This window comes from Tachysurus fulvidraco, chromosome 8, assembly GCF_022655615.1.
Source record: "Tachysurus fulvidraco isolate hzauxx_2018 chromosome 8, HZAU_PFXX_2.0, whole genome shotgun sequence".
NCBI lineage: Eukaryota > Metazoa > Chordata > Actinopteri > Siluriformes > Bagridae > Tachysurus > Tachysurus fulvidraco.
The window spans coordinates 21,920,813-21,932,862 of NC_062525.1; the positions used below are offsets into that span (position 1 = coordinate 21,920,813).

General features: G+C 39.3%; 2 protein-coding genes across 2 annotated transcripts in view; one reads left to right on the top strand and one right to left on the bottom strand.

Annotated features, from left to right (window-relative positions):
• fam20a (FAM20A golgi associated secretory pathway pseudokinase) overlaps positions 1-3,468 on the top strand; it is a 10,589-nt gene extending 7,121 nt beyond the window's left edge. The window contains exons 8-11 of the mRNA XM_027159055.2: positions 507-616; positions 747-828; positions 917-976; positions 2,270-3,468. Coding sequence (XP_027014856.1) covers positions 507-616; positions 747-828; positions 917-976; positions 2,270-2,537 — 520 coding nt within the window. The 3' untranslated portion in view covers positions 2,538-3,468. The remainder of the gene's footprint in view (positions 1-506; positions 617-746; positions 829-916; positions 977-2,269) is intronic.
• A 457-nt stretch (positions 3,469-3,925) lies between these two features.
• On the bottom strand, positions 3,926-11,781 carry prkar1ab (protein kinase, cAMP-dependent, regulatory, type I, alpha (tissue specific extinguisher 1) b). Its single transcript, XM_027159056.2, has 11 exons — positions 11,634-11,781; positions 10,408-10,602; positions 8,610-8,777; positions 8,405-8,496; positions 8,254-8,315; positions 8,111-8,157; positions 7,728-7,886; positions 7,576-7,636; positions 6,981-7,102; positions 6,809-6,890; positions 3,926-6,364 (listed from the first exon to the last, which is right to left on the bottom strand). Exons 2-11 carry the CDS (start codon positions 10,570-10,572, stop codon positions 6,192-6,194), a joined length of 1,131 nt encoding a protein of 376 aa, XP_027014857.1. The 5' UTR covers positions 10,573-10,602; positions 11,634-11,781; the 3' UTR covers positions 3,926-6,191.
• Positions 11,782-12,050: the final 269 nt, after the last annotated feature.

Consider the following 12,050-nt stretch of genomic DNA (forward strand, 5'->3'; position numbering starts at 1 on the left):
GCTCAGATGAGGGCAAACAGTCTTGTCTTGTTGTATGAGTGTGCTGTTCCAGGGAAGCATGACTTGCCCGCTCTGATTGGTTGATGTGAGGAAATTGGCAAATGATCAAATTGCCTCCAGGTTTGGGGGTTCGATTCCTGCCTCTGCCATGTGCGTAGAGTTGAGAGTAGAGTTTGCATGTTCTTCCTGTGCCTCAGAGGGCCTCAGAGTTTCTTCTGGGTATACCAGTTTCCTCCCCAGTTCAAAAGACAGTAAGCTGTATTTTAGCTTTGGAATCTCTAAAATGTCTGTAGTGTGTGTGCCTTGCAATAGACATCCTGTCCAGGGTGTCCTCTGCCTTTTCCCTGAGTCTCCTGGGATAGTAAGTGCAACCCATAGGATATGTGGTGCATAGAATGAATGGATGGATGGATGGATGGATGGATGGATGGATGGATGGATGGATGGATGATCTTTACTATCATATCTGTGCAAAAGGATAAGAGAAGTTTCTCTTCTTATTTTAGATGGGAAGTCAATCCATCATACTGTGACACCATCAAAAAACTTTACCCCTACAGCTCAGGAAACAGACTACTTAATATCATTGACATGGCCATATTTGACTTCCTGACAGGTAAAAACAACACCTGTAACTTTCTCAATGCTACATTTCTGTGCATGGCTAATCATAACTAATGCTCTGTACCTCATGTCAAGTGTTATCGTATGCATCATGTACACACAGCATGCTTTTTTTATTTTAGGAAACATGGACCGGCACCACTATGAAATTTTTACCAGGTTTGGTGACGAAGGATTTCTGCTTCACCTTGACAATGCGCGAGGGTCTGATTTTAGTCACAGTTTCATTGCTTCATTGCTTCATTGCTTTTTTCTTGCAATAAAATCACTTTGAATTGCTTGTGTTTCACAGGTTTGGAAGACATTCCTACGATGAGATGTCAATTCTGGCACCACTGACCCAGTGCTGCATGTACGTACTTCCTGTACGGGTTTCAGTATACAGCTAATTCCCGTGTTACCAAGGAGATATCTTCCCATGACCCCATCGTGACTAGAAAATATCACAAGTCAAACCATGACCTAGCCTACCCAGGAGTCTTAAAGAATGGCCGTGACCCTAAAATCTAAAATAAAATCGTTAAGCTACGTATCATACACACATTGAAGTATTGGATCATATCATATTATATCGTACTCACCAAGAATCTGTCCGATGTCTGCATACTCCAACAACATGTTGTTGATGGCTACATTAACTTAGCTGTAGGAAGATGAGGACGGCTATTATAAAGGAAAAAATCAAACACTGAGACAAAGACACTCTTTCTATCGCTAGCGAGACTGAGGTGAGGCATCTCACAAGGCGGGAGCCCAACATATCGTGCTACATACGCTGCTGCGATTGTCAACATTTTGAATATTTTTACAATTTTGTCGTATCTTTATCCTCTGTCGAAAGATCGAAAAATCGTAAGTCGAACTATTGTAATTTAGGGAGTATCTGTACACAGTCCACCTCCATATATAATTTCTTGACAAGAGGTGAAGGAAAACACAACTGGAGGTCTCTATGGTGGAATTCTAGCAAATAGCACAAAAAGATAATCAACTGGCATTTGGCCAAAATATGTAACTTGGGGACATGGGGTTCATTATTCATCCCAGATAATAGATATGTTAATCAGCACAAAAGCATAATCTTTCATACCAGGTACAGAGTAACAAAGAGTGTGAGTAACAAAATGAATGACTTTTATAGTTTCATGTTTTCAAATGATCTTTTTGAAAACATTTCCATATGATTTTTTCTTTAAATAATAATTTTTTTTAACGTCCCTCCCCTCTGAAATAATAGTTTATAAATTATATAAGGAAAAATTTACACACACACACACACACACACACACACACACACACACACACACGCACACACACACACACACACACACACACACACACAGACAGATATATATATATATATATATATATATATATATATATATATATATATATATGTTTATATATATATATATATATGTTTTTTTTAGCAACTGTAAACAAACTTGCACATTTTTAGGTTTGTTCCATCTTTTTTTTTAAACTGTGTCTATTTTTTAAGTGTTTTGACCAGAACAAAAAGGTGGTTCATCCAGAAAGAAAGCAAACACCTTGACACTTTTCAGTGATATCTGAAATATCTGTCATGTTCTTGACTGCATTATCTGTTGTTCCGATGATTCATGTGGTGTTGATTCTCCTTCAGAATTAAACGCTCTACTTTGCTGAGGCTTCAGCTATTGATGCAACCAGAGTATCGTCTCAGTGACGTGATGAGAGAGTCTCTGGACCGAGATCCACTTCGACCCGTTCTGACTGAGCTCCACCTGCAGGCTCTTGATCGGAGACTGGAGCGTGTGGTCAGGTCTGTGAGTAGATGTGTGAAGAAGCTCGGAAAAGCCAAGGTGGTGGTCACAGACTTCATAGAGACCTCCGGTGCAGCTACAGAAAGAAACTACAAAAAAAGCCGATGATGGATCTTGAAGAGAGGAAAAAAATTGGATGAAAAAAGTTAAGGAAGTAATCAGAATTTGAATACTCTATATTTGGAGCAGGTGACAGACGTGTGAAAAAGACCAGATGAGGAAAGATAGAAAAACACTGGAACACTGACTAATGGATGTAGCTCATGATTCTGAGCAAGAGCTTTTATATTTGGTTTAATAACATGGAGAAAAATCCTGCATGTGAACAAGCACAATTAATCATCACACACCAGATTGTGCTCGATGGGGGGAAGATGTTTTCAGAATCGTAAAACTGACGGACGACATCATGTTCCTGAGAAGCGGCCGTGGGATTCGCGGTGTACTTTTAAGGCACATCATTGTTTGTTTGGACTTTTCAAACATTCCATCCAACTTTTTAAAGAAATACTTATTAGGGAGAGAGAAAAACGGGACAGAGAGCAGTGAAGAGGTTGATTTCTTCGGAGAAAACTGTACGCCATTAAAATGTCGAAAACATTGGATTTGTGGCTTTCGGTCCAGACAGCGAGCGAGCATATAATCCTTGGCTGTCTGTACGCTTCACGGTTTGTAGGCTTTCAAGTGGAATCTCAAAACCCGCCAGAATAAAATCATCTGAACTATTTACAGGCAAACGCTGCTGAGCCAAAACTTTGTTCCAACTTGTGGTATGCAGTTTATTACAACACAAATGTCAAAGGTAGAAGTTAAAAAAAATTATTTTTGGATGGAGCTGCAACGTGTTTGTCCTCAGAGCTAGTCTGCATGTTCTGAGTGACAACTAAAAAAAACAAAATCTGGAAACTATGAAGTTAATGAAGTCCCATGCGTTTGACCTGTTTGTACTGAAAAACAAAACAAATCAATGTGATCTGTATTTCATTTCATTTCCTCAAGAAAATTTAGAATACTTATCATAAAATATAGGGAAAAAACACCTTTTTCTGTTCTCATGTGCTTTTGGAAGGCTTACATGGGATTTCTACATATTAGCATATATGGCACACACATTAGCATATATGTATTAGCATACATATTTCTTTTGTTCCACACATTAATCAAAGCCAGTGTAGCATCACTGTCAGTTTAAAGCAGTTTAGAGGCTTGTTTAATCCAGGTTTATGTTCCATGTTTCCACAAAACAAGCATCAGCCACAGATGTGACACACTTCAATATTTTTCCTGCTTTAACAAGCATTAAGCTTATAACTGACCAAAAATCCTGCCCCCTTGTGGCCGGCGTTATGCCATGACTCAATTTTAAATGATCCACTTGCCCTAATTTCTATAAAGCACTGGATGATGGAAGTATTTAAGCGATCAGTGCTCTAAGGTAATAAAGAATGGTGTAGTGTAAGTGCTGGTTATAAAGATGACAAAGGAATACAAACACATCTCAGCAACTTTTTATTGCTTCAACTGCCATTGTGACAAGCTATACCAAAAAAAATCATTACGTCAATGACATTAGAAATCAAAGCATAAGTGACATTTAGAATAAAAGAAAAATAGAGCTTATGGTCCACTGTTCATGATACCAGCTCGAGGTCTGGATTTGTGAGATACAGAGCAAAGAGTCTTTAGTAATAAAAGCAAAGCAATGAGAATAGATTAATATACGTTTTTAAACATAAAGAAACTCTGGGTACCTTAAAGGATAAAATACTATGTAATAAATATAGAATGTGAAGGAATAAACTGTAACAGTGATGAAGGGGACTGGCCTGAATGTTGTGTTTATGCACTTTAATAACAGGAATCCTGAGAATACAAGGGTGAGTCAAAAGAAACGGAACATATTTTAAACTTGTTTTTTTGGTTATTATCGTTTTTCTACACAAGCTCCATTTCTGAAAGTGTTCCAGCGTTTGAGATTATTTTTCTTTTTTTTTTTGAAAGAAATTTGCAATTCTATTGTCGCAGTTTTAACCGTTTGGCACGCCGTCATATCCTTTTTCAGCTTTTATGAGTAGAAATTGCGCTATTTTTATCTCTACATTGCAAACACACATCCACAAAAAAAAATAAATATTGCACAAAACCATGTGTTCAGGATAAAAAGCAAGCAACTGTTAATCGATATGGCACAAAGCTGCTAAAGAAAATAAGATGCAGTGGAATTAAGAACATCTCGCTGTAAATGGCATCGCTAATACTGGAGTTTTACAGTCTATTCAAATCTCTAAGATAAGTGGAAATATTCTTGGCTAGTTTTAGGACTGAAATATTTTAAATAAGACTTGTTGTGACCTGAATTTTGGCACTGGGACTTGAACCCCGATGAAACGATGACTTTTATTTAAATAAATCCTTGGTGCAAGGGAAACAGAGATTGAGATAAACGTGAGGTTAGTGGAGTAATGGCTCAAAACTATGCAACATGCGAGTAGCTTAAAAGAAAAAAAAAAAACACACCACTACATACACACAATCCATCCACATTAATAGGAACGCCGGTAAACCTGCTCATTTGAGCAGATATCTATTCGGCCATGTGGCAACAGCACCTCGACTAAAAATCATCTCGATCTTCATTTAATGAATGTTCATGTCAAATGACAGATCCGGGAAAATTTTGATCTGTGGCTTCAACCGTGGCATGATTGTTGGTGCCAGATGGGCTGGTTTGTGTATTTCAGAAACTGCTGATGTTCACACACAAAAGCCTCCAAGTGTACCTCTGAGGGACGGTTCGGTGTTTGGAAACATGCTGTTTTATAAGAGAGCCCAAAGGGACATGGACAGATTGGTTCAAACTGCCAGGAAGGACACAGTGACTCATGTAATAAGGCTTTAATCTAATCACCGTTTTGTTCATGCTGATTTTTGTTTTCTGCACCACTCTGTGTGAAAATCGCAGGAGATACTCTGTTTTGAAAACACTAAAACCCATCATCAGGCACCATCCACCACATCACAGTTAAAATCACAGAGCTCACACATTCCTCCCAATCTGAAAGTCTGGTGTGAAAGTGAACTAAAGATTTTGTGCATGGCATCGCTGTCACATGACTAAACTATTCAGAATACATCAGCACCAGTATGGGTGTTCCTATAAAAGTGGACGGTGAGCGTGTAAACTTCCTTCATGTTAGGGGGTAAGTTGCTAGATAAAATTACATCTTACTGATGTGTATATCTTCAGGAGATGGTTACTTATTTGGGGGCAAATACGCGAAGCTTTCTGTAGCATGCATACAGTTTCTGGGTGTGGATGTGATGGAGCATGTTGTCAATAAGTATTTGTATTTATATACCTGCTAATTCAGTTAGCATCTTACAAAACTATTCTTAGAACGTTACTTCAGCTACAGCAAAGCAAGCTAAAAAGAAAATGTGTGTGTTGGGCAGCCTTTTTTTCCTTTTCTGTTTTTTTTTTAATATAATCTCACTCCTTCACTTGTCTTTAAATAGTTCAATGTTAAAACGGCGGCCGGTAAAGCGGCGGCTCTGGATTTTCTTTACAGTAAGTTTTGATTGTCTGCTCACTGGTAGGTCAATGCTGAGAAAGAACACATGCCATTTTGTTGTTTATAGCAAGTGCAACGTTCGAGTGCAGATGAAGTAAGATTCTACTGGCGAGCAATAAAACAAGAGGAAAAAGGAAAGGAAAGCCAACTGCAGGAGTGGAACCCAGCTAGGAAAGAGCTTTGTATGTGTTCAGACAGACAGCGACACAAAGCTGTTGTATTGCTGGATGTTGCGTTTGAGGATGTCCGAGCAGGGCCCGAGCACTCGCTCGAAACGTGGCCGGTCCAGCTTGACACACTTCAGAGGGCCCCGGGCCACTACGGTGGCAGCACGCGGTCGGTTCATTAACAATGCAATCTCACCTAGAACAAACACACACACACACACACACACACACACACACACACACACACACACACATACACAAACAGTATGAGTGAGCACACTTTCTGAAAGCATCAAGTACACAACCATTTTGGCTAGAACACAATAAACCTGGATAAAATTATGCAGCCAAAAAGTATCATTATTATTATTATTATTATTATTATTATTAAGATATTGTTTAAGCTGCCAGTAGGTCATTTTAGATTCCCGGAGATGATAAACATCTGACTTTGAGAACTATCTTCACAAATATGGAGCTGTGGCAAAGCTGTAATTACCCGTAAGCTTGTGATAACCTGTAATTTCTTAGAAACCATAACACCTTCAGAAACGACTGAACTTTACTATCAAGAACCCTTAGCTATAATTACAGAGAAAGATAACCAAACTTTCTCACTGAGGACTTAAGAAGTACTCACCGAAGTAGTCTGAAGGTCCCAAGCGACCCACTTCTACAAACTCCTCGTTCTCGGACCGTCTCTGCAGTACTGCTGCACATCCCTGGCAAAACACACGCAAGCTTTAGAGAGGAAATGTGCAAATGCAGGTGGTAAATATCGCTGCAGGTTTAGAAAGGAAACAGCTAGGTACCTCCAGTATGATGAAGAACTCATCACCCGGTTCTCCCTGTACAACGATCTTCTGGCTGTCCTCAAACTGCACCGGCTCCAGAGCGTCAGCCACCGTCAGGCGCTCCCATTTATCCAGTGACTCTGGAAACCAACAGCAATAAAACATGTTAAGGCAGCAATAAAAAATTTCATTTGATGCTAACTAGCTAACAGTATAATTAAAATACTTAATTTCTTTCTTTTTCTTATTTTTTCATTTATAAGGGGCACAGAATGCTGCAATTCTTTTTAACACATCCGGCTAGAACCCAGCATGTCCTTTAAATTCTAAAACTATGCTCCTCCTTTTGGCTTCTGGACCTCTGTAACACTAGTGATGCTTAAACCATTTTGACGAAATTAGAAAGTATACAAAAGCAATGAAGGGCCCAAGGGTTATGCTCCGCTTGTTACCAGAATAACCTGAAGCTACAAACATCTTATGTACACCTGATTGAAAGACAAGCATTAACGAGCACACGCTGATATAAAGACACAAGAGTTGCCATTTTAAACCAACCAGGACCCCTCTGCTGTTACTAATGTTTCCTTCCCATCAGAAGCTTGCCACTCACCGAGAATGGACACTTTACTGAGGAACTCTTCGTACATCTTCCTCTTCCTCAGGGTACTTCCCTAAAAAAAAAAAACACATGGTGTTAATTTGCAAATTGCAAAATGAGCACCGAATTGCAAAGCACCCCGTCAGTGCCCTGTATTCCTTTACCATCAGTATTCTCCTGTAGCTGTCTCTGTCGATGCCCCACAGCTTCACGTCGGTCTTAGCTCGGACAGTAGCAGCGCGTGGAGTACCGTAGATCAGTGCCAACTCACCGAAACTGCCACCTTCGCCGATGCTGGTTGCCCACTCATTGTTCACATAAACCTATTGGAGTCCACAAGTCAAACAGAAAGAACATTTACTCCATCGCAAGCATCAGGCAGCAAATCCCACGTTCATAGCAGCACAGTCAGTTTTTTTTAGGAAATCAGAATCATTCTAAATATTGGTTGGCAGTCATATCTCCAGCTTGTGGGATGATTATTTTCCTATGGCAGCGAGTTTAATCTGCGCGCTAAATAATATTTAGGTGACAAAGAGATGCTCACGTCCATTTCGCCCTGGTCGATCACGTAGAAGTTGTCACCTTCATCCCCTATTGGCAAAACAAATCAGGATCAAACACCAAAACAACAGGAGCTTAAAGTATTATTTATTGTTATTTATTTATTTAATTGTGTTAAAGTCAAACCCTGCAGAATAACAGTCTCTCCAGCGATGTAAGTGACTGAGAACATGGCATCAAATATATCACTGTGTGGGGAAAGAGAGAAGCAGGTAGCGGGTTTTGACCTGAACTCCTAAATACTGCGTCTAAATATACATGTAAAAGAAATTCTTACCTTCTTTCATTGTCATCCAAGTGTGAGAACAGCACGTTCTTTTCGATAGCTTTAGCTAGCGCTGCCATGGTCTTGTAGTCTTTGGGAATAACCTTTAAAAGCAGAAACGATGCAGTGAAAAATCAGAAAATAAGACGTCCCCTCAGCTGTTTTTGAAGGTTATTAGTGTCCCAAGGTTTTTATGATGGATATTAATGCTGCTGACCTTTCTAACATAAGAGGCAGCGTCCTCCTCAGTGTACACCTCAGCGCTGATCGCCCCTCTTCTACAACGGCCCTTTACCACCGGGTTCATGGGAGGAGAAACCTCATCTTCACGCGAGTCTGAACGTGAGCTTGCCTTCTGCTGGTTAATCAACTGCTTGGCTTCCTCCTGCAGAGACAAAGTTTCTGTTTTCACCATGTTTGTTTATATGGGTGGTTAAATAAAGTAAACAGACAAACAGGATATTTTGGATAAAAGCCCTTCATCAGCTGTATAAGCAGTGTTTCTGAGGCTGGAGGTTACTTTCAAATTAGCATCTAGTGTATTGGCTTTAGATCCATGCATATATACAAACACATTGGCCATTTCAATCTAAAATCTCAGTTCTAAAAAAAGTAAACGATAATTGAGATGCTAGAACATGCTTTCCTGGATATAGCGTAACAATGCACAGGACACAGGCTAAAAAACATGTGCACAGTTGACTGGTATCTGTGTGTATATAAATGTGAGGTAGAAACTGTCAGGGTCACTATTATTGCCCCTTTTCCCCCGAGGCAGTTTGAGTGCTTGTTCGGATTTAAAATCAGTTCTTTCTTTTTCCACACCCAAAGGCTCTGAACAAGGAAAAGTGGTTCTTAAGTAGCACCAAAACGTTGCTGGTCTAGAATTAGAAGCGGTTCGCTTACGTCAGGGTCTTTTTTTTCCTTTGTTAATGTTAAAATAATGTTATGTACTTTCTCGATTACAACCTCCGTTTATACAGATTACATGGAGCTGCACGTACACGTTGGATTCGCCGCGTTTGCATGTCAATGTAGGTTCACAAAGCCATGAGCATTAACAGTAAAGCAACATCCGCCATTGTTGATGTTGTGTTTGCCGCTACAACGATGAGACGTATACAGTGACGTCAGATCGCCCCAGTGATAGCTCTCTAGCCCATGGAAAGACAAACTGGTTCTTAGAAGGCTCGCCAGTGGAACTAGCTTGGAACCAGCACCAACACTAGCTCTGAACCAGCACCCGGTTCTTTCTGGTGAAAAAGGGGCATAAGATCAAGCTTCTGCTCTCTTTTAAGTCAAATGGCACAGACAATGCACGTGAAAATGGCGTTTATTGACAGGTTTCTGCATAAACAATTATGAGCCGGAGACCATGACGCTTGACATACTACTACCACTACCGTGTTTTTACTGTGGGATGCTGTTCTCAGAGAAAACAAAACAGAAAGGAATGATTATAAAATCATTGATTAAATAAATGATTAAATTTCTCCATTCTGACCAGTAAAACCAGAACCTACAGCACTGTATCATTTAGAAGTACCTTACAGGGTTAGATGGTCATTGACATCTATTCTCCACAGTTTTTATAGGTTCATTTGTAGCTTAATAGTTAACTATTTTTTAAACAGCTTGCCTGATGATGATTAGACAATTAAAGCTGGTTTGCATTTTCATTCATTTTAGAAGATTTTACTGATCTGTAATATTGGAACATCTAGAACTATTCCACTGCACTGTATTTTTGCAACAAAATACTGCGTGCTGTGAATTTGTTTGCACATGAAATGTTAAAATATTTGATCTACGTGAAATCTTTTTTTGTTAAATTAAGTGACAATTCCTTAAATCAATGACACTCTACTTTAAAAAAGGTATTTTAGAGTAAGCATGTTCCAGTCTGTCCTTGTCTGTGTGGATGTTTTTTCTAAATGTTTGTTTTGTTTGTCTGTTTTTGTCTGGCTGTCTGCCAGATGCTGTGAATGCAACAGAAAAAGATGCAAAAAGCAGACCTTTTCAAGTCTCTCAAAGTAGTCTCGGAGGAAAGCCATGGGCCTCTCGGGCTGGGCCGTGCACAGCTGCACGATGCAGTCTTTCAGCAGCTGCTGGATGTTGTGCTTTTGGACATAGAGCTCGCATTCGCGCAGGCTCCTCTCCTCTTCACTGCTGGATGCCATGCTGACCTGTCTCTCTTTACACCTTCTGATCTAGGAGGTAAAAAAAGGACGAGCGGTTAATGCAGATGGAAGACGATCTAGCAATGAAAAGACAATATGATGCAGCTGATGTACATAATGGCCGGTATACCATTCACGTGTATCTTACACAGCTCTGACACTGGACATGTACCGTACCATTGTAAAATAACCTGTGGGACTGTTTAGCGTGGCAATAAATATTTTATAAATAAGATACCACTTTACCACTTTCACCACTTGAATGAAACATCTGTAACTTTACTTTATTCTGCTCTCCAACACCGTGCGCTGAAAGTGAAACGTTTTCCTTATAACATTCAGAAGGTTTTATCTATCGATCGACAACCACCTTAATGAACTTGGAACAAAATCAAGTCATTTTGAATAAACTTTAACAAACTTTGGAAAAAAAAAAATCATCTGACTACTTAAATGATTATATTCATAACAGCAACCCAAACAATGAGGTGATCAAGAAGAAAGTCTATATTTATACCAAGGATCAATTTTACGAATAGGTTCAACCTAGAAATAAATAACAAGACAAAAATGACGGCCATGGATCAAGTCGTACTGTTTTCAGAAAAGCATCACGACTTTCTATTTTAAACAGCAGAAAGAAACTCGAGTGTGTTGCGCGAGCTTCAACATTCTGGTCATGTTAGAATCAAAACATTTACTGTACAGTAGTTAATGCTGCTATAATGAGGCCCACTGAAGCGACGCCATCTTTGTTTTTTGTTTGTGTCATAAACAAATAACACCATAACACACGCTTCAGGATCGGACAGCGGTTCATTCTGCGGGTTGCAGAAACCATTATTATTATTAATTATTATTTCACACAACGGCTCAGTGTATTTTCCATAATCAGCGACCATCATATCAGACAAGCTGCTGGTTAGCAGTTAGCTACTGAGCTACATTAGCAGAGAGGGCAATAAACCCCGGGTAACTGTTGTATTGTGCAACTCTAAACACCTAACAACGAATAGACAACATCGCCACCCTAAATACTTAATCAAATAAACTCCATTTACCTAGAATTTTAGCGTGTTATTAATTTGTCTTCAACTGTCGAAGGGTTTCTCAGCTCCACAGGAAACAAATCCAAAACTGCCATTGACGTCAATTCGCCTCATCGACACGGAAGCCGTAACCATTGGCAACCTTAAAGTGAACGTTGCACCTTTTTTTTATATATATATTAATTATTATTTATTTTATTATTATTTATTATTTACTTTATTTTATTTTTTTAAGTACTCGCTATTCATTCCTTTACTGTATGTATTTTCATCCGTTCTATATTTAAAAAATAATCAACAAATGTTAACAATGTTCGAAGCTTCGCAGAGTTTAACTGGAGCTGGTAGATCTCTAGATGCCTCAGGATCCTCACAGAGTCGGCCTCATCTCAGTGGAGGTCCAAAATCTTCATGGCGCGGAAGGTGATC

Coding starts and splice junctions, on each gene's coding strand:
- prkar1ab (XM_027159056.2), bottom strand. CDS start 10,572: ATGGCATCCAGCAGTGAAGAGGAGAGGAGCCTGCGCGAATGCGAGCTC. Junction 7,887..8,110: donor TCGACCAGGGCGAAATGGAC/GTGAGCATCTCT, acceptor GGACTCCAATAG/GTTTATGTGAACAATGAGTG. Junction 6,891..6,980: donor AGTTCTTCATCATACTGGAG/GTACCTAGCTGT, acceptor GTGTTTTGCCAG/GGATGTGCAGCAGTACTGCA.